This window comes from Eublepharis macularius, chromosome 8 (assembly GCF_028583425.1).
Source record: "Eublepharis macularius isolate TG4126 chromosome 8, MPM_Emac_v1.0, whole genome shotgun sequence".
NCBI classification, from domain to species: Eukaryota; Metazoa; Chordata; class Lepidosauria; order Squamata; family Eublepharidae; genus Eublepharis; species Eublepharis macularius.
Window position 1 is genome coordinate 105,489,104 of NC_072797.1, and position 24,830 is coordinate 105,513,933.

The 24,830-nt window shown below is 45.3% G+C and overlaps 1 protein-coding gene across 1 annotated transcript in view; it reads right to left on the minus strand.

Moving 5' to 3' along the window:
• Positions 1-24,830, minus strand: part of PTPRD (protein tyrosine phosphatase receptor type D) — a 513,284-nt gene that overhangs the window by 108,921 nt on the left and 379,533 nt on the right. The window contains exons 25-26 of the mRNA XM_054986312.1: positions 22,974-23,006; positions 22,364-22,461 (exon numbers count right to left, since the gene is read on the minus strand). Coding sequence (XP_054842287.1) covers positions 22,364-22,461; positions 22,974-23,006 — 131 coding nt within the window. The remainder of the gene's footprint in view (positions 1-22,363; positions 22,462-22,973; positions 23,007-24,830) is intronic.

Below are 24,830 nucleotides of genomic sequence, written 5' to 3' on the forward strand. Positions count from 1 at the left end.
CCATGCTCCAAAGCAAGGGAACTGATCTCTATGGCCCGGAGATCATTTTTAATTCTGGGAGATCTCTAGTCACTACCTGGAGGCTGGCAATAGGGTTGCTGATCCCCCAGTACGGGTGGGGGATCCCTTGCTCCTATCCTCAGCCCCCCCCACTCACTGGGCTGGTGGGGTGGGGGAGGCAGTGGAACAGGCCTTCTAGACGTGTTCCTGGGCTTGCATGACAATGTCACTCCTGGGAAGTGATGTCATTGCGTAGCTCTCAGAGCACTCCTGTCTTTTGCAGCAGGCTGATTTGGGCCCCAAACAGACTGAATCAGGCTTGTTTGGGGGCCAAATCAGTCTGCTGTGAAGCTCAAGCACGCTCTTGGGCCTGAGTGATGACATCACTTCCCAGGAGTGATGTCATCGCACAGGCTTGGGAGTGTGCATGCGGTTTGTGCGCATGCAAAGAAGACAAGTAAGATGAGTTTTGGTTGAGACCTGGCAACCCCAGGTGAGACCTGGTGAGACCTGGTAACTCTAGCTGGCAACCTTATTTATTTACTAAATTAGTAGTCCGCTCTCCCCATGAGCAGACTCAGAGCAGATCAATTTAAAAATACAAAAATAATCAATTAAAACTGGTAGCATAAAAAGAGCAGTTGTAGTTTCACAACTCATCCACAGCAATCCCGCGTATAGTCATTTGGGCCCATGGTGGCTGATGGCAACAACAGATAGAAAGAGCAAAGACCGGGAAGGGGACACTCCATTCCTGGTAGGAGGCCAGAGAGGACACCCATTTGCCTCAGCCACTAAGATTATTACATTCCTTAAGGATCTCAAGGATTACTCCAGGATCCTCAGGATATTTATTTGTATGGGATAGTCCATGCAAATAAATATAAACAGATATGGAATAAGTATTCCTATTAAAGAGAGTTAAGTAGTGTAGGCAAGAACTTTTAATTGTGTTGCTTTTAGACTATCTAAATTCTACCCAATAATCTGTGAAATAAAAATGGATCTCTTGTTTCCAACTATGCAATTATTTCTTGAAGCCATCTCCAACCTTTTCATTAAACACTATTGCCACTTTTATTGATACTGACATATTACTGATTATGGATAACCCTTGAAAACAGAGTTGCGCTTACCATAACTACTGTTCATTGACGTCTTCTGTGCAGACACACATGGGACTGCGCCTTTGCAATCCTGCCAACCGGAATTTTTCTTTTCTAGCCAATGTCCACTAGGGGGCGCACGTACGCACCAATGCGCATGCGTGGCTTTTCCCGCCCGAACAACATTGGGCGACGTCGCCCCCTTCCCCTCAGTTTCTCCTTTGCCGCCGAATGCTTCACATTACCTGGAAGAACACAGCGGGGTAGGAGGGAGGGTTGTGTGTCTGCACAGAAGACATCAATGAACAGTAGTTACGGTAAGCGCAACTCTGTTTTCACTGTCCGTCTTCCGTGCAGCCCCACATGGGAGACTCACAAGCCACTTACCCAGGAGGCGGGCATGTGTTCTCACTGAAAAAGAGACTGAAGTACTGCTTGACCAACAGCAGCCTCTTTCCTTTCCCACACATCTAGTGCATAATGCTTAGCAAACGTGTCAGAAGACGACCATGTTGCAGCCCTGCAGATGTCTTGCAAGGGTACGCCCCTAAGGAAGGCCACAGAGGCAGCTTGCGCTCTGGTGGAATGAGCTTTTACTTCCAAAGGGCAAGGTAACTTAGCATGCGAGTAGCAGGCCCTAACAGTCTGAGTAACCCAGCGAGAAATTGATTGAGCTGTAGCAGCTTTTCCCTTCCTGGGCCCATAATAGCACACAAACAGTTGTTTGGCACACCTAAACTGTGAAGTACGTTGAAGGTAAAATAAAATAGCCCTTCTCACATCCAAGGAATGTAAGGCCCTTTCAGAGTTATCAGAAGGGTCAGGAAAAAAGATAGGCAGGACAATGTCTTGTGATGTATGAAACTGAGTGGAGACTTTGGGTCTAAAACGAAGGTCAGGTCTCAGAACTACTTTATTTTGATGGACCTTCAAAAAGGGAGGATCCCACCTTAGGGCCACCAACTCGCTAACTCTGCGGGCAGATGTAATGGCGATCAAGGAAGCCACTTTCCAGAACAACCATTTTAACTCACAAGTAGCTAGTTGTTCGAAGGGCGATTTCATAAGCCCCGCCAATACTACTTGCAGTGACCACTGGGGAACAATTTCCTTGACTTGTGGAAACATGTTATGTAACCCTTTTAAAAAAGATTTCGACAAACTGTGGGAGAAAACCGTTTTCCCATCTATCTTAGGGTGGAAGGCTGAAATAGCCGCCAAATAAACTTTAATAGAGGAATTAGAGAGTCCCCCATCCTTTAGAGACAGAAGGAACTCAAACACAGATGACAGATGGCAATCCCAAACATTCACCCCTTTGTCAGTAGCCCAGGCCTCGAAACGCTTCCATTTAGCAGAGTATGACCTGCGAGTAGTGTCCCTACGCGCATTCAGCAAAATCTCAGCTACTCTGTCAGACATCCCTTCTGGCCCAGAGTGTGCCAAGCAGTGAGGCTCAGGTTGGGTAGGTCGTGATACCAAACCCCTTTGTCGGACAGAAGGTCCGGGTTCAGAGTGAACCGATAATATGACCCCTGTGAAAGCTGCATGACATGTTGGAACCAAGCTTGTCTGGGCCAAAAGGGCGCCACTAGAATCATGTGAGGCCCATCCCTCTGAATTTTCCTGATGATTCGAGACAACAGCGGGAACGGAGGGAAGGCGTAAAACAGGTGCCCTGTCCAGCATATCTGGAACGCGTCCCCGAGGGAGTGGTGACCTAGACCTCCCCTGGAGCAAAATCGTGGGGCCTTCTTGTTGTCCTCAGATGCAAAGAGGTCTATGTCTGGGAACCCCCAGTCCAAAAAGATGGCGTTCAGGTAGCCGTCTGCTATGGTCCATTCGTAGCTGCCGGATCGCATACGACTCAGTTTGTCCGCGATGACATTGGTGGTGCCAGGAATATGGACCGCATGAATGAACACGCCTCTGTCCATGGCCCATTCCCAAACCCGAACGGCCTTGTCGCAGAGGGCCTTGGAGGTAATACCCCCTTGTTTGTTCAGGTAGAACATGGTGGTGCAATTGTCCGTGAGTACCTGAACGGATTTCTGCTGCAGCGTGTCTGCGGACGCGATAAGGGCATAACGGACCGCTCTCAATTCTAGCAGGTTAATGTGATCTTCCCTTTCCTGCTCTGACCAGACCCCATGTGCCCTAAGGGCACCACACTGGGCTCCCCATCCTATCATGGAGGCATCAGTCGAGATCGTGATCTCGGTTTGGATGGACCCAAACGCAATACCCCCAAGGAGGTTAGTCTCATTAAGCCACCATCGTAAGGTACGGAGAACCCCTCTAGGGATGGAGTACCGCTTGTCCTGGGATTTGTATTCAAAATCATGAACAGATAGGAACCACAGCCGGAGAGGTCGCATGCGCAACCGGGCCATAGGGGTAACTGCCGTAGAAGAGGCCATAAGGCCTAGCAGTCTCTGGATAGCCGTTACCGACTGGAACCTACATCTCGAGAAGAGATTCACCATCCTGCCAATCTTTAAAGCACGTTTCCTGGGCAGAAAATCTCTATTTACATTGCCGTCCAGTTCCATACCGATAAACAGTATTCTCCTTGACAGGGTAAGGTTAGATTTTTTGAGATTAACCAAAAGTCCTAACCTGGAGCAGGTGAGCATCACCTTATTAATTTGGGCCAGGAGTGCATCAGCAGAGGGTGCTGCCAATAGCCAATCGTCAAGATAGGGATAGATGGTACAACCTTGTTCCCTCAAGTATGCCACTACAACAGCCATACATTTAGAAAAAACCCGGGGGGCTGTTGACAATCCAAAAGGGAGTACCTGATAATGGTAGGCCTTACTGCTACAAATGAACCTAAGGTATCTCCTATGACTAGGGTGGATGACAATGTGGAAGTATGCGTCCCTGAGATCCAGGACAGCGAACCACATATCCTCAGGCATTAACTGGAGGACTGTATTTAAGGTCAGCATTCTGAACCGTTTTACGAGAACGAATTTATTCAATTCTCTCAGATGTAAGATGGGCCGTACGCCTCCATCCTTCTTGTCTACAAGGAACATCCTAGAGTAGAAGCCCAAGAGGGGGTCCTGAGGGAGTACCTCCTGTACGGCTCCCTTCTCCAGCAGTGCTACAACCTCAGCCTGTAACTTATCAGAAGAGGATTGTACTGAGTGGTCAGGAAGAGATAACACTGGGTAAACATCAAACTGAATTTTATAACCAACTGTAACAATTTTAAGCTCCCAACTATCAGTGGTAATCTCTGCCCACGCTGAGGCAAACTGAGCCAATCTGTTACTGAACACGACAGATTGTTCAAATTCTAGTCAGAACTGTTTTGGTTGAGTTGCTGACTCTTTAGCATCGTGGGCTTGTTGACCGTGACGTGGGCGGTAGCTAGGCCTCCGGCGCTGGAAAGAGCTCGTAGGCAGCTGGAACTGCCTGTAGGACCCATAACGTGGATACGGTTGATATCTCTGCTGTCGACCACGATAGCCCTGCGAGGAACGATACTGGAATCGATTCTCGGTGAATGGCCTGGTTGGGAGAATACCGTAGGAATGGGCTGTCAGCCGATCTTTACGTTTCTACGACAGGTATTCATCTGTTTTCGAGGAAAACAGCGACTGACTCTCAAAGGGCAGATTTTCCACTTTGTTTCGTGTCTTGACAGGCAGTGCAGTTGTGCGGAGCCACAAGTGTCTGCGGAGCACGATGGAAGATGCCAAAGCTCTCGCAGAGGTGTCAACCGTGTCGCGGCCAGCATTTATCTGTTGCCGTGACAGTCGTAGGGCCTCATCAAGCACTACCTTCGCCAACACTCTCTGGTCTGCCAGATACTTTTCCATGAAGACCGCCATGCGATTCCAGAGGAAAATTTGATAGGCACCCATGATGGCCGAGTAGTTAGAGATTTTTAGTGTTAGGGCAGCAGATGAATATAATTTCTTGCCCAACGAATCGAGCTTTCTGCTCTCCTTGTCGATGGGTACAGCATAGGACCCTTGGCGTTGACGGGTCTGCATCTCCTCAGTAATGAGGGAAGAAGGCGGTGGATGTGCAAAGAGATATGAACAGACATCATCTCTTGTCTTGTACAGAGCTTCTAGTTTACGAGATGTCGGGTAAACTGAGGCTGGCTTCTCACAGATTGTGTTGATGATTTCCACCAAACCTTCAGTGAACGGGAATGCAATGGTTGGAGGATTCCCAGACTGGACATACTGCAGGATCTTATCCTTTGATTTCGGATCTACAGCCGAAATCTCAATATCCAAAGAACGGGCCATTCGGATCATCTGCTCAGTATAGAGCCAGTAATCTTCCGAAGGTGAAATACGACCAGTCCCAATAATGATGTCATCAGGTGACGGGTCAGACGGAGGGCTAGGGCTTGGACCTTGGTAAGGCTCAGGCTGCCGGTAGGGCTTAGCACGCCCGGGAGAACCATAGTGGGAGAACTCACTCCGAGTGTCACCCCAATATTCTCTGCCAAAAGACGGAGAATAGGATCTGTGAGACCTTGCATAGAGGGAGCCCTCCCTGTCATATCCGCTCCTAGGCAAGTGATAAGGCAGGTTCTCTACAAGTGTAGTCCCCAGTAGACCACTTCTGGGTCACACGAGGTAGAGTGTCGGGCAGGTCACCGTCATCATCAGAGGAACGGTACGACGGGGGCGACAGGTGCGGTGAAGGGGTCGCGGGCTTCTCCCAGAGCACCTCATCAGTTTGGACGGAAGTCGATTGTCTGTGCTTCGACTTCTTTTTGGCCTTCTTCTCGCCTTTGGAGGCTAAGCCCTGTTCGGCGCTTTGTCTCCGTTCCATCGGATCCGGAGGTGTCAAAATAGGCAACGGATCCGACGTCTTTGGTTCCAACCTGGCACTAGGCTTCAGAACGAGGCTGAGGCAAGTCGGCTCCGCGTGCTTCGGAACCGACGATGTTTGTTCCAGTGTCGGATCCGACAGCTCAGGGGCCGAGCCGGCCGGGATGTTTGGATCCGATGAAGTCCTGCGCACCTTCGGAGTCAACGTAGCCAGCGGTTCCGATCTCGAGGGAGACTTGGAGCGGTGTCGCCGCTTCCGAGTCGGCTCCGACTGCGGCGGTTTTGCGTGATCCGAAGCAGAGCTCGAAGCGTCTTTCAGATCCGAGGGCGGAGTCGGGGCTTGTCGGATCTGATCCGGTGAGCGGGAGCAAGAGGTGGAAGTGGAGCTACAAACGAATTGTCCGACCACCGAAGGGGTTTTGGCCTTCCCACTAACTGGTGGTGGTCCCCCAGGGGTATCAGGGGCTCCCGATGCTCGCATAGTCCTCCTCCAAAGCAAGGCATTCAACCTGTTCGCCCTCTCAGCCCTGGCCTTGGGCGTGAATCGTTGACAATGTTCACATCTCTCAATGATGTGTCCTTTACCCAAGCACTCGAGACAAACGGAATGGCCATCCGTTCTCGTCCTTTTCATTGAACAGGTCGAACAGTGCTTAAACAGCGACTTCTCAGACATACTCTGACAGAAAGATGAACGATCTCACTCTCAAAATGGCGTTCTTCTCACAGCGGACAGCTAGATCTTCACCGGTTGGCGGCAAAGAAGAAACTGAGGGGAAGGGGGCGACGTTGCCCAATGTCGCTCGGGCGGGAAAAGCCGCACATGCACATTGGTGCGTACGTGCGCCCCCTAGTGGACGTTGGCTAGAAAAGAAAAATTCCGGTCGGCAGGCCTGCGCAGGCGCAGTCCCATGTGTGTCTGCACAGAAGACGGACAGTGAACAAAGGTTATTGGCTTCTGAGAAAAAGGTCTAACATTTCTGTCGGTACTCTAGTTTTCAGGATCAATTAAAGTTGTTTTCTTATCCTTATACATATACACTGACCATGGAAAACACAACTAAGGGACCAATATTCCTCATGAATCCAGTAACAAGTTTCCAATCTGACACTGTACATAATTATTGGGGGTAGGTTCGAACACAACAATGAAACTAAAAGCCATTATTATCATTCTTTTAAAAGGCCATTATTATCATTCTGTTTTTTATAATGGGTCAGAAAATGCTTCTAGGCAGAAAAGAGCCTACAAAACTTTCATGTATTGCACAACATAATTAAAAAAAGAAGACAGCGGCACATTGTTCACTGACTAAATTAATTGTTTCTTAATCACTGTAGCATACCCTCCAGGGCAATATTATAGAAGGAGAAAGCATTTTCCTTTTCAAACTGCTGAATTTTGATATAAATATTGGTTTGGATCCAAAGAATCCTGTGCGTAAATGGAAGGATCTGAGACATCAAGAAAGCAATTTTAAGCAAGTCTACACAGAATCTTACTGACCTCTGTTCAATAAGACTTACTTCCAGGAACCTGTTCTTAGGATTACATTGCCATTGTTCTGTTTTTTGGGGGGTGGGTGGGGGGTGGTATTTAGCATTAGCTTTTCCTAGGTCTATTGCTGTAGGTGAGAAGAGACTACCAATTAGTATGTTTTTAGTTTTCTTGTGTCACAATGTAGTGCTTTACAAAGATATTGTGTTTTAGCTTATGCTGCATTTTTAGTTAGCGCTTAAAATAAAACTCTCAAGATTTAATTTGCTTTAGTAAATTATTTATATCTTCCATCACAAATCTAATTATTCACTGACATTGGCAAAGTCTAGTAAACCTACTAACTTGATAATGGTTTGGCAAGGCACCAGAACATGACTTCACCTTCACCAATATTAAATGTTAAAGCAAAGGGCTGCCTTTAATGTGCAACATGAAGCTTGATAAGAAGAACAATTAAAATGATGTATGGCTGGTCTGGCAGGCTATGTTAATGCACACAGTCTTTTCTTATGTTTTTGGATCTTTCTGTGTTAGTTTTGTTAACTAAACTGGCCTCTGCATGGCAGAGGAGCAGGTGTCAAATGCCTTTTTAAGGAGAAAGGATTGTGTGACTCACCACAAATGTAAGAATCACATGTTCCTTTATATGCAGCTGTCCCATGAAAGCCAGGCAAGCATACAAAACAATTCTGCCTTTTTGAACTGCACACACAATTTCATCAAACTGCTTGGCTTGGAAGAAGGACTACAGAGACACAGTCAAGGCTCAAATATTGGGAACAGAACAATCCAGGAAGATCCCCACAAGGGATCTGCCCTTTTACTACACTACAGCCACATTTTCATAGCCAGTCATGCCGAGAAAATGACATTACGTTGAACTGACAGGGCAATGCTATTATTAGTATTTGTTATTAACATGTGTTACACAGCAGGTGCTCAACCTCAAAACAAAAGCCTACATTTTCACAATATTTTCTGTCTTTATCAAATATCTTAAAGCACTAAGGCTGTTAACTGTCAAACAACTGATGATTAAAATTATGAGTCTAAAAGCCTCAGAGGAAAGTACTCAAGCAACAATTAAGAACCTAGTGGGTATTTGATATAATGCTGTGCTTTGCATGCTATGAGGTGTTGTAAAAATCTGCTTCAGGTTATATTTGGCATTCACCATTCACTGAACAGTGTGTGCGGGCTCATTTCATATCACTATACCACCGCTTAATTCTAAAGAACATGTTTCCAAATAAATAACCCTTAGAGTTTAACAGCTGTCAAATCCATATATTTGTATTATACATTGAAACTATGTGAGCAATGCAGAACAGAAAAAGATAGAAGAATTCACCCTGGATAGTTGTGTTAGAAAAATCAAAAAAAGAATAGTGCAAACTAAGAGGTGCTGCAAAGCCTTCATTTTGGAAGGAATGTAGAAGTAACAGTGGATGTGCCCTGCCCCGATATCGGAATGAATACATGAGTATATACTGCTTAAGATTCATTTGGTTGCTGCCTATGCTGAGAGTGGGAAGGGAGGAGCGCGGAATGACCAAGACCAGAACCAGGGCTGGGGTAAAACAGGCCACAACTTTATTAACATAACAATAGGAGCATTGGCGCAGCATGAGGGGCAGATCCCAGAGAGCATCGGCTGGCCCGCCTGCCAGCCGGAACCCACCCCCCTCAGCCATGCTGAGGGGGGGAACCCAAGGAGTCACCTGGGTGTGCATCCCTGAGTGGCCTCCCCTGCCACCTGGGAGTGAGCTTTCCTGGCTGCCCCCGAGCTGGGCAGGCCCTTCCATAGCTCACCCCCAAGATCCCTTATGGGAATCCCCTTAGAGGGCCTGGGCGCACAGGCCCTGGCTCCCCCGAACGAGATCTGCCCCGATGCCCACCGTATACACAGTTGTGACGAAAGAATAAACAAGCTAGATATAAAGGGAGAGGTGGGTGGGTGATCGACCTCCGCCGGCGACTGAAAGGGGGCAGAGTCGGCCACAGGGCTAAATAGGAAGAGGCCGGACCTGAGGGAAGACTGCGAGCCCGCAGTCTGTTCCCCGGCCCTGCCCCCCCGGCCAACCCCGGCCGCCCTCATTGGGCGGCCGAGGTTTGAACCGATTGGCTGGGGCTCGCCCTGGGCTGCCCGGCGAGCCCCGCAGCATGGTGTCCGCCGCGCTTCGCCCTCCCGAGCGCCGGCAGCAACCCGGGCCCAGGTGATTCTGAGCCCATCGATTCCTGCAGTGTTGGAAGTACAAATGATGACAGGATTAAAGATGGCTGCTAAACAAAAAAACTGTGTTGTAATGGGTGATTTTAACTACCCACACATTGACTGGGCCAATGGGTGTTCGAATCGGGGGAGAGAAAGTGAGTTTCTAGACTGTCTCAATGACTGTGCTATGGAACAGATGGTTACAGAACCTACTAGGGGAGAGGTGATCCTGGATTTGGTCCTCAGTAATGCTGAAGACCTGGTGAGAGATGTAAATGTGATTGCACCACTTGGGAACAGTGACCATAATGTTATTGAGTACAACATATGTATAAATAGGAAATTGCCAAATAAGACCAACACAGCCATGTTTAACTTCAAAAGGGGTAACTTTTCTGAGATGAGGGGGTACGTGAAGAAGAAACTGAAAGGGAAAGTAAAAAAGGTCAAAACACTTGGGGAATCTTGGAGACTATTTAAAACTACAATCCTGGAAGCTCAAATTAAATATATACCGCTGGTTAGGAAAGGCACAAATAGGTTTAGGAAAAGGCCAGCATGGTTAACAAGCAATGTAATAGAAGCTGTAAAAGGTAAAAAGGATTCTTTTAGGCAGTGGAAAACTAGTCGGAGTGAGGTTGATAAAAAGGAGCATAAGCTGTGGCAAAAAAAGTGCAAGTCTGTGATCAGACAGGCAAAAAGGGAATATGAGGAGCATATTGCAAAGAACATAAAGAAAAACAATAAACAATTCTTTAAATATATTAGAAGTAGGAAACCAGCTAGGGAGGCCGTGGGGCCCTTGGATGACCAAGGCGTAAAAGGATTACTAAAGGGTGATAGGGAAATGGCCGAGAAGCTGAATGCGTTCTTTGCTTCTGTCTTCACTGTGGAAGATAAGAAGTGCATGCCCACTCCGGAAGCACTGACTTTGGGAGGGGTTTTGAAAGACCTGAGTCACATTGAGGTGACGAGAGAGGAGGTTATGCGACTGCTAGATAATTTAAAAACTGATAAATCACCGGGCCCAGATGGCATACATCCAAGAGTTCTGAAAGAACTCAAGTGTGAACTTGTAGATCTCCTCACAAAAATATGTAATCTGTCATTAAACTCTGCATCTGTTCCTGAGGACTGGAAGGTAGCTAATGTTGTCCCCATCTTTAAAAAAGGTTCCAGGGGAGATCCGGGAAATTACAGGCCAGTCAGCCTGACGTCAATACCGGGTAAGTTGGTGGAAACTATTATCAAAAATAAAATTAGTGGGCACATTGATGACCAAAAGCTGATGAGGAAAACTCAGCATGGGTTCTGTAAGGGAAGATCTTGTCTCACCAATCTGTTAGAGTTCTTTGAGGGAGTGAACAAACAAGTGGACAAGGGAGACCCGATAGATATTGTTTATCTTGACTTCCAGAAAGCTTTTGACAAAGTTCCTCATCAAAGGCTCCTAAGTAAGCTCAGTAGCTATGGGATAAAGGGCCAAGTCCTCTTGTGGATCGAAAACTGGCTAATTAATAGGAAACAGAGAGTGAGCATAAACGGGCACTTCTCACAGTGGAGGGTGGTGAGCAGTGGGGTGCCACAGGGGTTGGTATTGGGTCCAATGCTTTTTAACTTGTTTATTAATGATTTGGAATTGGGATTAAGCAGTGAAGTGGCTAAATTTGCAGATGACACGAAATTGTTCAGGGTGGTGAAAGCCAGAGAGGATTGTGAGGCACTCCAAAGGGATCTGTCGAGGCTAGAAGAGTGGGCATCCATGTGGCAAATGAGGTTCAATGTAGCCAAGTGCAAAGTAATGCACATTGGAACCAAAAATCCAAAATATAAATATAAGTTGATGGGGTCTGAACTGGCGGAGACTGACCAAGAGAGAGATCTTGGAGTCATGATAGATAACTCACTAAAAACGTCAGCACAGTGTGCGACTGCCATAAAAAAAGCTAATGCTATGCTAGGGGTTATTAGGAAAGGGATTGAAAACAAATCAGCCGGTATCATAATGCCTCTGTATAAATCGATGGTGAGGCCTCATTTGGAGTACTGTGTACAGTTCTGGTCGCCACACCTTAAAAAAGATATCATAGCACTGGAAAAAGTACAGAGAAGGGCAACTAAAATGATTAAAGGGTTGGAACACTTTCCCTATGAGGAAAGATTGAGGCGCTTGGGGCTCTTTAGCCTGGAGAAAAGACGACTGAGGGGAGACATGATAGAGGTTTACAAGATAATGCACGGGTTAGAGAAGGTCGAGAAAGATGTGTTTTTCTCCCTTTCTCACAATACAAGAACTCGTGGGCACTCTATGAAATTATTGAGCAGTCGGGTTAGAACAGATAGAAGAAAATACTACTTTACACAAAGGGTGATAAACACATGGAATTCGTTGCCACAGGAGGTGGTGGCAGCTACAAGCATTGCCAGCTTCAAGAGGGGACTGGACAAATATATGGAGCAGAGGTCCATCAGTGGCTATTAGCCACAGGAGATAGATGGTATTCTCTTTGTGGGGAGGTGGTGCTCTGTTGTCTTGGTGCTGGAAGGAAGGCAGTGGGAGGGCTTCTGGTGTCCTGGCCTCACTGACAGTCCTTTAGATGGCACTGGATTTCTAGCCACTGTGTGTGACAGAATGTTGGACTGGATGGGCCACTGGCCTGATCCAACATGGCTTTGCTTATGTTCTTATGTTCTTATGTTCCCGGGCTGTAAACATTTTAAAGAGCATCTGCATCTTCTATGTTTCAATGCAGACTCTCGGGTCTGTTGTGTATACCCTCTTTCTTATGCCATTAGGGTAGACAGCAAGGGGAGAGCTCTCAGTGGGGTCCCAGTGATGAGACTTCCTCAGGAATGAGACACTTGCAGGCACTGCAAAACCTTTCTACATGGGCAGTCTTGGGGGGCATGAGGCCTATGTATTTCGTTGAGAATGAAGAGGTCTTAATTAAATTTGATTCTTAATTTTATTTTTTGTATTATTAACCTGCACTTTTTGTTGGGGATGGGGCACACAAGAACTCTGAACTAAAAAAGGAAAAAAGTATAGGAGTGGATAAGTGAAAAGTTTAGGAATCACTTGTATTTTTTACATCATCAAAGACAAAACCAAGAAATATTTGTAATGAAGAATCAAATAACTCTATCCAATATGAACCTGGCTTTGGAATTAGATCCAGTGGCAAGTGGGAAGGTAGGGTAAAAAAGGCAGTAAGTGGTAGCTGCCTCTGCTGACTAGTTATCAAAGAGGAAAGCTTTAATGGCAGCCTAGGCAGCATTAGTACAGGAAGCAACTGGGCAAGCACGCTGCTTGTGCTCTACACAGGCCAATGGTGCCATTAGCTATGCCAAGCAGCACTGAACATTTACTAGCAGTATATTTACATCAATAGAATTTTAGAACAAATTATACTAGTTAATAAGAAGCATGGGCATGGACTTGCTGGGGATATTTCATTTTCCCCTCCTCTATTATTTCCTATTTCCCTCCCCTGAAACCTCCTATTTCCTTTTTTCGTTCCCTGAAACTCTTCCTGCTTTCTTCTCTCCTTCCCACCGACTCACCTACATTTATTATTCTCCTGTCTTCAGCTTTCCCTCCTTCTCTCCCCCTGACAGCCTCTGCCTGGGAAAAGTCTGGATAGCTGTGCAGTGCCAGCCAACAGGCTGATCCCAGTAGCATCGTTCTGGCCAGAACAGTCTACAACAACCCTGTGATGTAGGTCAGACTGAGAATGTGTAACCGGTCTAAGGTCACCCAGTGAGCTTCCACAACAGAATGGGGATTTGAATCTTGGTCTCCTAGATACTAGTCTGAAAATCTAACCACTACAGAAGATTGGCTTTCATGGGCTGGCTGCTGTTGAATGTTACCAAGCAGCTGGGCCTGGGTGAGTTATGCAAGTCACCCAGTACCAAGTTGCCCAGCAGTTGCTCCTATGCCTGGCCTCATGAGACCCCCTTTGAAGGTTGAAACAGCCCTAGAAAGAGTCCTGCCCCCTCCCCATTTTTTTACTGCTGCAAACCAAGGTCTGACAATACTGTACGTTACCTAGCGACCTCCACAAGGGCAACTGGGATTTCCTTTCTTAAGGGTGCTGCTTTCATTATTTTCAATTTTTTAACCCCGAGGTCTTCTATACCAACCTGCAATGACCCAGGAGGCATTATTTGTCCCAGGGGAGTCAGCAGGGATCATCTTGGGTCTAGAAAATGCCACAAGAAGAAGGCTGAAGCCTGTCCTCCCCTCACAGTGTAGTCCCAATTTAGTTGGGGTCCTGCAGCACTTCAAAATTGAGTTTCCATAGGGAACTTGCTTCTGCTAGCTGGCAACAAGGCCCAGTGATGACCAAGTATTACCTATAACATGGGCAGTGCAATCCTAAGGGGGGCGGGGAAAGTGAATAGGAACCGAACTAAGGCTTGCGACAGCGAAACTGGCTCCTACGTGAGTGTAAATGCGCTTCCATTGGCGGTGGCACGAGGAGGAGCACCGCTGGCGGGCTCGTGCTGCCATGAGTGAGAGGCAGCTGGGCAGAGGCGGGGAAGCGGCCTAGGGCCCTGCATCGGTGCAGGAGGGGGTGGGGCGGAGAGCGGGCCAGGAGTCAGTTCACTCCCTAAGCCCTTCCAGAAGTGGGAACACCCACAGCGGCGCAAAAGAGCTAAGCCACGAAAGAACAAGGCGTAGCCCATAGGCACCCATTGAATGGGGAAAACTCGGCCCCCTCTCCGAGCGCCCAGCCCCACCCCCATGGCCTGAAGGAGCATAGGATGGGAACTATCATGGGGGACAATCCACGTGTGCTTCCGGCATGGATGAGACCCCCTCCTCGCAACCAGTCACCTGCAGACGTACTCTACAAAACATCCAGCCATGCTGCCTGCGCCCTCAGGTAAGTGAACACACGGCTGAAAGCTCTGTCTGTTTGCGTTCTGCCGTGGGCACTTTGAACACGAGGCAGGAAAGAGGGTGCCCACGGTGGTAGGCATGGAGTGCACTTTGGGGACTTTGCGAGAAAAGCGGGAGAACTTTGCACTTGCTGAAGGGAAGAGGGGCAAAGTCCAGACTGTGTGGCTAATTAACAATAGCCACTCATGTTTCCTCGCAGGTTATCTGACTCTGAAGTTCCATCTCAGTAAGGAACAAGATAGCACTTACTGGTGAGAAGGAGATGGGGCAGTGGCTAAGCCAGTTCGCTGATTTGTGCAGGCCACCCCATCACCCGAACTCGCCTCACTGCTAGCTTCTTCAGGTGAGGCTTGGTGGGAGAGGGGATGGTGGCGGCAGCCCCTGCCTGCCCCAGAGGCAGTTGCCCAGAAAACTACTCTTGACCAGGTGTTTGTAACTACCTGCTCATTTTCTCCCTTAAAGGTAAAAGCACCTCAAGGCAGAGCGCATCCCTGCCAGAGGGTCTTGCATCAGCCAGTCACTGCCGCTCTCTATTATGTGCATCTTCTCAGATGTTGGAGTGTGGGCTTTGCCTCGGCCACGGACTGAGGCAAAGCCCACATGTGTCTTTCTCTTGCAGGCACTTCGTGACCCGTCTGAGAGATGTCTGCTTCCTCTCCCACCCACCCCTGTAATCCTCTGTGAGTGACATTCGGATCCAGCCCAGGAAGCAATATCTCACAGCAGTCCACGTCTCAGCCTCGCCCCTGGGAGCACAGACGAGAGGGCTGTGCGAAATGCCTTGGCTCCCTTTCCAGCCTAGAAACAATGGCACTTCTTCCAGTTTAATAAAATGAGTTGAAAAACAACAAACTTCTGTGTTTGCATGCTTGACTGAGATTGTCATTAGCCACTCCTTCAACACCCCGTCACATTTCCACTCACACATCCCCACTATCTTGCAAAAGTCAATAGGGTGCCATCCAATGCCGCCCCATTAACACCAGTGCACGAGCGATGGTGCTGCCTGGGGGGGTTAGGATTGCACTGCTAGTTGTGGCCTTAGTCCCAATTAGTTTGTGATGAGTTTTGTTTTTATGTTTCACTCTTATTATTTATTTGTTTATTCACATTATCTATACCTTGTCTTTCTCCCCAATGGGGAACTAAACTGGCTTACATTACTTTCCTCTCCTCCATTTTACCCTCACAACATTCCTGTAAGATAGGTTAAGCTGAGAGTGTGTGACTGGCCCAAGGTCACTGCACAAGCTGTTGTGGCACAGTGAGCATTTGAACCTGAAGTCTATTATTATTTTATTGTCACAATTATTTTAAATTTTACACTGCTCTGGATAGTTTTTAAGCCTCAAAATTTAAAAAGACCAATCGACAAATAAAGGTATAGAATTCAAATTGCTTCTACATGTCCAAGAGCATTTCTTGAACTGCAGTTCCCCTTTGATGAAAGCTTCAAAGGCAACTTGTGATACTGGATCTGATAATCACCTGGAAAAGTACTTTTAAAAATCTGATGCCTATAGTAGCTCTTTTGATATTGGCCAATGGCTGCAACTAAGTCCCTCATTGTACCTCTTTACTGAGAGTGTACAGTGTACTCGACATCACAGACTTACTGTAGCAACCCAACCCCCCCCCCCCGATAATCCGTAATAAAAAATTGGTGTCTTACATAGCATGATTTTGGTGACTGAAAACACTATTCAATTCCATAAGATGTATCAGAAAATATTTATTAATCAAGTATACCTTTAAATAACGTCAAATCAGTGAAGTGCCCTTCAAGCCAACACTTTTTAGCAAATGCTAGACATCATATATATATATATATATATATTACAATAATGAGATGGTTTTTCAGATCAGACTTAAAGCCTTCTCTAATGATGCATCATTATATGATACACAATTGCAGTTATGTACTGTAATAGTAAATTATCACCTGCAATTTAAACCTCTCTAAATGTACTGGATATTTATAGTCTCAAGCTTTAAGTATAACATTTATGTGTAAAAAGGTCATACAAGTCTGACTTATAAAAGTGCAACTTATCAAAGGTGCAGAAAAAGTGTTTCCCCCACAAATTAGTAATTCACTCTTTAGAGTAAAATGAAATGTGAACAATTATTAATTCACCTAATGGTCTCTAAATATGTTACAATGTAAGACTTTCACCTGGAATACCTACATTGCAATGCTAAACAGAGTTATACCCTTCTAAAAACAATGAACCAATTGCACTGCCAATCTCATATGTTATGAGTATGTTAAAAATACGAGAGTTTAGAGAGAGAGATCTGTAACCTGTACTTTGTAATACGTTAGTCGTGCTGTGATCCCACAGTTCAGAGAATGCTGGATCACTAGGAAAGATAACATATTTTTAAATAGTCTGATGAGCTGACCTCACAGCTAGACCTTCTGCCTTATGGATGTCACCTATTTTACACATTTTCTGAGCACCAGTGCCCTACTTTTAGGTGTCATATTTCCTTAAGGGTGTCTTCACATAACATTCTCAAACAGCAGTTGCTTTCTCCATTAGTAAAATGCTTTACTTTTGTCCATATGGTCAACTCAGTGGTCAAGGGGACAGTGCAGAAGTATTCTATGCCTTCAATTATTTGTTGAAGTAACTACTGCTATTTGACTATGAACTTATAATGTGTAATACGAAGCAGCACACAGGAAGCAGTAGAGAAAAATTCAGGGGAACAGGGCTGTACTTTCTTCTTCATCGCCATGGACTTCTACCATATGCCTATACTGAACAAATATCAAGGCCATAGATCATACAACTGATCACAAACAGTGAACAATGTTAATAACTTATTGAAGCGTCTTCAATCACTGGCACAATAGCCACGATGACTGTGGTGGAATTTTTCTTATACGTTATCATCTGCAATACCTTGTCAATTTTGTTTGCGTGATAAACCATATTGTCCTTTTCAAGAAACAGTAATAGTTTATGGTGTTTAAAAGACGTGATCCAAGACACTTCATTAAAAACCTATTGATACAAGAGCCATTTTTGTCTACAGTGTCAATGTGTATCTAGGGAGTTATAATACATAGACTATTAAAATGATATTCTATTAAAATGGTATTCCATAAACAGTTCCTGTTATGTTACTATTACATCCCACAATTTATGAATTATTGATGGGAAGGGTAATAATGGATGGATGCTGCTCTAGTCTCTAACAAAATCTCAAACTGAATCCCTAATCCATGAAAAATATACCCAATGGACCAAGACATCTTCCAGAGCAGTTCCAATATAAAGTAGAAGGAAGAGTACAGATTTCTTTCAGTCTCCTAATCCCTTAACTGAATGGACAAATTGACTGGACAAAAAAGTCAAGCTTCACAAAAGAGTAAATAGAATACTGAATAATATATATATATATATACTGTATTTTGGCCTAAAATTATTAATGGCATAGATTTCAAGTGAATTGAATTGAGCTGAATTTACTACTGAGTCATAGAGCTGGTAACTCAGGAAAGAAATTTCACAGTCTTTCTGATTTCTTTGCAGTTCAATATTCTTATGCCTTATTATAGGTGCTTGTGATTGAACTGTCCATGTTTTAAAAATATCAGATACTAAGTGCACCACATGTTCCATAACAAAATATTTCTAAGTAACTCATGCTATGATATAAATATAGTAAAAGCATAACTGCCACCCATGGGGAATCGAGTGGTTTCCAATTAATCAAATGTGCCAGGTAACAGAGCTTAATAATGAAGACAGTCAACCACCCAATACTAAGCATCAATTGGCTCTGGCTGTCTCCTTTTGCAAGGTGGACTTTCTGAGTTATTGAGTCAACACAACACAATTTCTTTTCTGTCCTTTTCTTGTTGATGGTGGATGGATAGACATTAACATGTGGGTTGCACAGAGAGGGGAGAGGATTTGTAAGCACCCTGCCTCCTTTTCCTCTTGTTTCTCTTTATGCAGAAGACATCAGGAGAGGGTGGGGCTATCTTGCACAGCATGCCAAACTCACAGCTCATCTTGAGCTAAGCTGCAGCTTCACTCGTTCCACTATGTTTCACAGCATCCTAAATGGCACCATATTTGCAGCTGCCCTCAAGGCAAGCTGTGATGGTTGCAAAAGGCCCACCTCTTTGTTTGACTTCATCAGAAGCTTTAGTGCTGAGAGACAGAGCAGATGAGCAGCAGTGACCTTCCTCTCCTTTATGGTGCAGATGCCAAGGAGGAGGGGGTGTCATGCCTGTCACATCATGCTTGCAGTTTGACTCAGGGTAATTTTGCTTCTGTCCAGCCAATTTTCCTGTATTCCACCAGTGCTAGGTTTGCAACCAACCTCGCGGCCTGCACAATGCCCATCTTCTTGCTTGCCCTTGCCAGGTGATTCAGTGCTGAGCAAGAAAGTGAATCAGTGGCGATGATCCATTCAGGCAATGCGTCTTCCTTTCTCCTTCCCACAGCAACTGATAAGTGCTGTAATAGGTCTTCTGTTCCCAAATATTGTTGTAAGTGAAATCACCCTCCCAAAGGGTCCCCTGTAGATGCACACTCCATAAAAGACAATCTTACCTAGCTGCCACAGGACTAGATAAAATGATACAGATTGATATCAAATACAGGGGACCAACAGTTTCTCTGGGTACTCTCACACAGGAGGGACTCACCAGTAAGAGTGCTCCAAAGAGCACAATTAATGGCCTATCATTCTGCAACATCCAGAAGCTCCTCCACACCCAAGACTGATTGCTAGTTACTAGGGATGTGCACCTCGAAAATATTCAGGTTTTCCCAAAGAGGGAAAAATTCGGGAATACCCAAAGTAAGGTATTCAGGGATTTGAATCGCTTCGGTATGCTCTGTAAAGATTCAGAGCAAACCAAAGTGATTCAGGCTTTCTCCCAGCAACCCCACCCACCCCCACCCCTCACCCCTATCTTAGCACCCCTGTCCCCTCCACCCCACTTACCTGGCTGGGCGGGGAAGGCCAGAGCTGCTGGAGCTGCTGCCATGCCGCTGCCTCTTCAGCCTGCACGGCCCTGCAGGGCAGGAGGGAGGGCTGGAACTGCCTCCTCCGGCACTTCCTGCCCCTCAAATGGCTGCTGTGGTGGCTGCTTGAGGGGTAGGAAGGGACTTGTTCGCCTCCTCCACAGCTGCGCAGCCCCTCAGGGCAGTGGGGAGGACCGGAGCTGCCACTGCCATGCCTCCTCCAGCGGCTATTTGAGGGGCAGGAAGGGCCTTCTCCGCCTCCTCCACCACCACGCAGCCCCACAGGGTGGCGGGGAGGACTGGAGCCGCTGCCGCACCATCTCCTCCAGGCTTGCAGGGTGGCCAGGAAGGCTGGATCTGGTGGCGCATGGCCCCGTAGGACAGAGGGGAAGGCCAGACCTGCCACTGCACTGCCTTCATGGCCCGCAGCGGCTCGCAGGGCAGCAGGGAGGGCTGGAGTTGCCTCCTCTGGCCCTTCCTGCCCCTCAAATGACCATGGTGGCAGGAAAGGGGCCCTTTTAATTTCAGATGTCAGGCAGGGGGATCCCCCCACCTGTCAGCTGAAGTTTAAAGGAACCTTCCACTTCCAAGAGGCAGGGAAAGGGCCCTTTAAACTCGGGCCCCGAAGCTTCCAGAAGCAACCCGAATGCTTCGGTCAGTTTCCTGCAAGGTTCTATGAGAAGTGTAGTGAGAAAGAACCTCTTCCAGAGAGAAGAGGGAGAGAATCCTGGTTCTTTCTCTAGATGTCTCATCTAATCCTCTCAGCTCCCTCTCGCTGCTGCCGGTTCCCCTTGCTCCTCTAAAAGCACTTCGCAACCAGAGGGAGCTGAGCGTGCGGGTGACAGCCAGAGGGAGCCAAGTGCACTGGCAGTGGTGAGAGGCATAAGGAGCCTATTGCTGCTGCCATCTCCCTCTGCCCGCCGTTGATGCAATCGGCTCCCTCTCACAGCCACCCGCACTCTTGGCTCCATCTGGCTGCAGAGTGATTTTAGGGGAGCCAGGGGAGCCGGTAGCAGCGAGAAGGAGCCAACGGACTAGACAAGATGCCTAGAGAAAGAACCTCTGCTAGGGAGAAGAGGGATTCACTACACTTCTCGTGGAACATTGCGGGAAACTGACATGTGTCCTCCACCTGTCTGTTTTGGCTCTCAGCCTTTGTTTGAACAACCAGAGTTTTCTCCTGTCCCAATATCTCAATCACCACACTTGAAAACTCTCTTACCAGCCCTCTGTTATGTACTCCCTCCTTCTTGATCGAATGCTGCTGTGGAACCCAATCTCACCCTAGTCCTTGCTGCTCCAAACCCTATAAAAGGAGGCCCGTATACCAGACTCTTTCCAACTTTGTTCGTTGTTAGTAACTTTGTTAGTTGGTTCTGCTTCTTGGACCTTTTCCCACTGAAATCACTGGATTCCAGCCCTGTCTAAACCTGTAGGCAGTTTCGTACCCAAGCCTTCTTTCTCATCTTTGCATTTTGTCTTCTTCCTGGACCTTTGTCCTTTTGCTGAATCTCTGAGTCTCTCACTTTGGATCCCCAGCTTCCTAGATGGTTTCTGAATTTTTCCTCTGCCACAGACCAGCTTAGTGTTGCCAACCTCCAGGTGGAGCCTAGAGATCTATAGGAATTGCAACTGGCCTCCAGAGTACAGACATATAAAAAGTTTATTTAAAAAAAAAAAGAGTACAGACATCAGTTTCCCTGGAGAAAATGGCTGCTTTGGAGGGTGAATTCTATGGAATTATACTCTGCTGAGGTCTGTCTCCTACTCAAACTCCACCCTCCCCAGGCTCCACCCCCCCCCAAATCTCCAAGAATTTCCCATCCCAGAACTGACACCTTCCCTTCTCTTCTGCCCCATATCACAGCCTTGGACTCTTATCTTCAGGATAAGGCAATATTTTTTCAATCCCTTAGATTTTCCATTCACCCTAATCAGGAAACAACCAAGGGCAGTGCAACTAGGATTGTATTACTTTGCTGCAACACTGTTCCATGTTTTTTGCTCTCCCTTGCACTTCATCTTTCTAGCCTAGTTAAGGGAATAATGATAATCTCATTTTAAGATTCTCTTTCTATGTCTCATTTTCCCTTCCTAGTCACTGTGTGGTGCTACTGGGACCCTGGTATATCCCTGGCTGTTTAACCACAAAATAATTACCCTGGTGCCACAGCCCACATGTGTACAGGATTCTTGCATGTTATGGGCCTGACACATATTCTAACCATGACCGGTGCTGGTTAACCAAGTTATATGGATAGAAAAATGCAGAACAAAATAGCTTCCACTGTATTATTATGAACTGAATATATTGTCCACTGAAACATTTATTTTTATTAACTTCAGCCCATTATTTCTCATGACCTTTTTCTAATCAGTCATCACTGTTTTTAATTCATCTTTCTCAATGCCTTTTCATCTTTAAAATTGGACAGAGAAATTGTAATAAAAGAATGAAGCTCTATTTATACAACTTGTATACTTTTTACAAGAAACACCCCACTTAACCAAATAGAACTCATTCAAAATTGTCCCCTGCTATAATAGAACTTGGATTCCTCAAGAGGTACATCTACAAAGTATCTGAAATTCAAAATTTTGGGAATTCCATGCAAACATGAAGACTTCAGCCCTAAGCATGCTTATTTACTTGGAAGAAACTCCCATTGAACTTGGTGGGACACATTTTCAGTAAATGTGTTCAGAATTACAAAAAAATAATAATGATAGAACAAGCAACTAACCCACACAAATGTGGACCCATTAATAAAACATTACTCTAAACCATTCACGAATCAGCTTCTAAGTACTAGAAACTTGCATAAATTACCTCATATTCCTGGGAAAACTTCAAATTGTCATTAGCTTTCAGCCTTTCAATGTGATCTGCAAGTTCCAAAATAGGTATTGGTGGATGGCTAGCCATGCCTGTTAAAGAAGAAAGGAATGAAAGAATTTAAAAATGATGACAGAAGGCACCTGAATCCCAGACTTAGAAAAGACAGCAGTTAGAATGGCTAGAAATGTGAAATAGTAAAGATGTCATAAGGTGAAAGAAGCAGGCAGATAGTTTAGTCACTCAAAGCAAGACATGCTCTGGATAGATGAGCATTGAAGCCAAATTTCTAAAACATTAAAAAAAAACCCAAGCATATTTCCAAAGCTAACATTCCTAGTGTAAAAGAAAAAAAAAGTTATTATGCCAAGACTTAATGAGGTTAGCTAGGTGGGGGAAAATGAGACAGTTAGACCTGATGTTTACTTCTACTTTGACTAATAATGTCATATCAAACCCCTTTTCCTGTGCTGTATGAAATGGAAACTGTGCTGGAATTAGGTGAACAAAAGGTGCCAGAGGGCAGGGAGAAGCCATTTAAAGAAACCTAAAGAATAAATAATAGTATTGACATAAAATAAAGTGACGTATGAGTGAAACTAACTTGAAGAATGAAGGTTACCAGAGACACTTGAACCTGCAAAAGGAAATGGTAAGAATAAATAAAAAGGAAGAAAAGGGAAAGTAATTTATAAGCAAATTAAAAGAAAAACAAAGGAATAGATTAGAAAGTGATATGTCTTAAGTGCTGAAGGACTGGCTAATATGAATTGTCTAAATAAGATGGGAAGGGGGTTAATCTAATGTTGATTCTAATATTTTATAAAGTTTAGGACATTCACATGCAATTATGGATTGCCAGAGTAACATGCACACTGCTTACAGACAACAGTCAAAAAAGACAAGATTAGACATCAGACATTTTGAGCTTCAAAAATGTTTTCACTAGTAGCAGATTGTAGAAGCAGGGGTTGTACAGATTCAGTTCAGCTGAACAACAACAACTAGCTTAACCTAGTACCTCAAGATCTCAACCCCAGTCCCTTTATCAACCCCCAGAAATTACCTACAATCTACTTCAGGTGTAAACATCTTTGTCTACCAATGAAAAAATAGTGAATACAGACAAGGCTTAAAGAAGGGAAGAGACTGAGGAAAGGAGAGGGCAAGGGAGAAGGAGATACAGAAGGAAAAAGAACAGGAGAGAGGAGATGCGGGGTCAACTAGCATGACCTGCCAGCTGCACGTTTTAGCAAGCCCACTCTTTATGGAGATTTCTTATCAATCAATCAATATGGATGGGTTTGTACCCACCAAAAATGTTTTCCATTTATTTATGCTCATGCCTAGAATAAAAATAGCATGTTGCAGGGATACAGAGTCGGCTGGAAATGTTTCAACTAGTGAACCCCATGATGTTGAAATCCAAAAACAAAGCTATGGTGACTAAAACGGAGGTGGGGGGGGGGGGGGCTCAAGCTGGAAGTTACGTTTTTCCACTGTGCAGGTTATTTTACCACCATGAATTTGAAAGGCATGCTTTCAGAAAGCTAGCTTGCAATTTGCTGCAGCACAGCTTCATATGACCTGGAAATGACAATATGATCCATCCATCAAATGCTTTTGCTACATTTTTACCTAGTTTGACACAGTCCATACGAAGGACCAACAGCTTATCATTCAAATCTTGTTTACGGCAGAGAAAATACTATTGCATACTATCGTGTAGCCAAAGTAATTACATACACAATAGTCTTCTGATTGTTTGGTTTGCATATTTATATTGTAAGATCTAGTGAACCAGAGAAAGCATACACACATTGTGGAAACTATTTTTTGCAAGGAAAAATTATTCAAGCTAGTAATAATATGTGAAACAATTTTTATATCTTCTACTCGAGTACATGGAACATTTAAGCTGGGTGAAAGTTTAAACCTTTTTTTTGTTGTTAGTAGAAACCAAATTTATCTGATCCAGACTGAGCTCCCCAGTGAAATCTATAAAGTGAATAAAGCACAAGAAAATGCTAGGCATATTCAGAAATGGAAGTTGAATGATGGAACATCTAAAACAGTGACTGAACAGAGAAAATAATAGAGACAAAGATGTTTAGACCTTTTCGAGCGAATCGTGGGAGAGAGTTATTATCATATAAGGACTGAGTGGTAGTTTGGCTAGAGAGGGAGGACACAGAGCCAATCAGGGAGGCGTAGGGGACTGAATTACTGCTCAAAGCTGTAAAAAGTAAAGCCAATTGGAAATGGGAAACAAATTAGTAAGCAGTAGAAGACCATCGTAATTAGTCAGTTACACAAAGACAAATGTATACTATTGCATGCACAATCTTTCTTTGCACTCAGTATGGGAAGAATAGGCTGGAATATGTAACCATCCTAAAATATCAACATTAGAGAGCCATACAACTAAATGCATCTTGCTAAATTCATGGGCCATCTCACT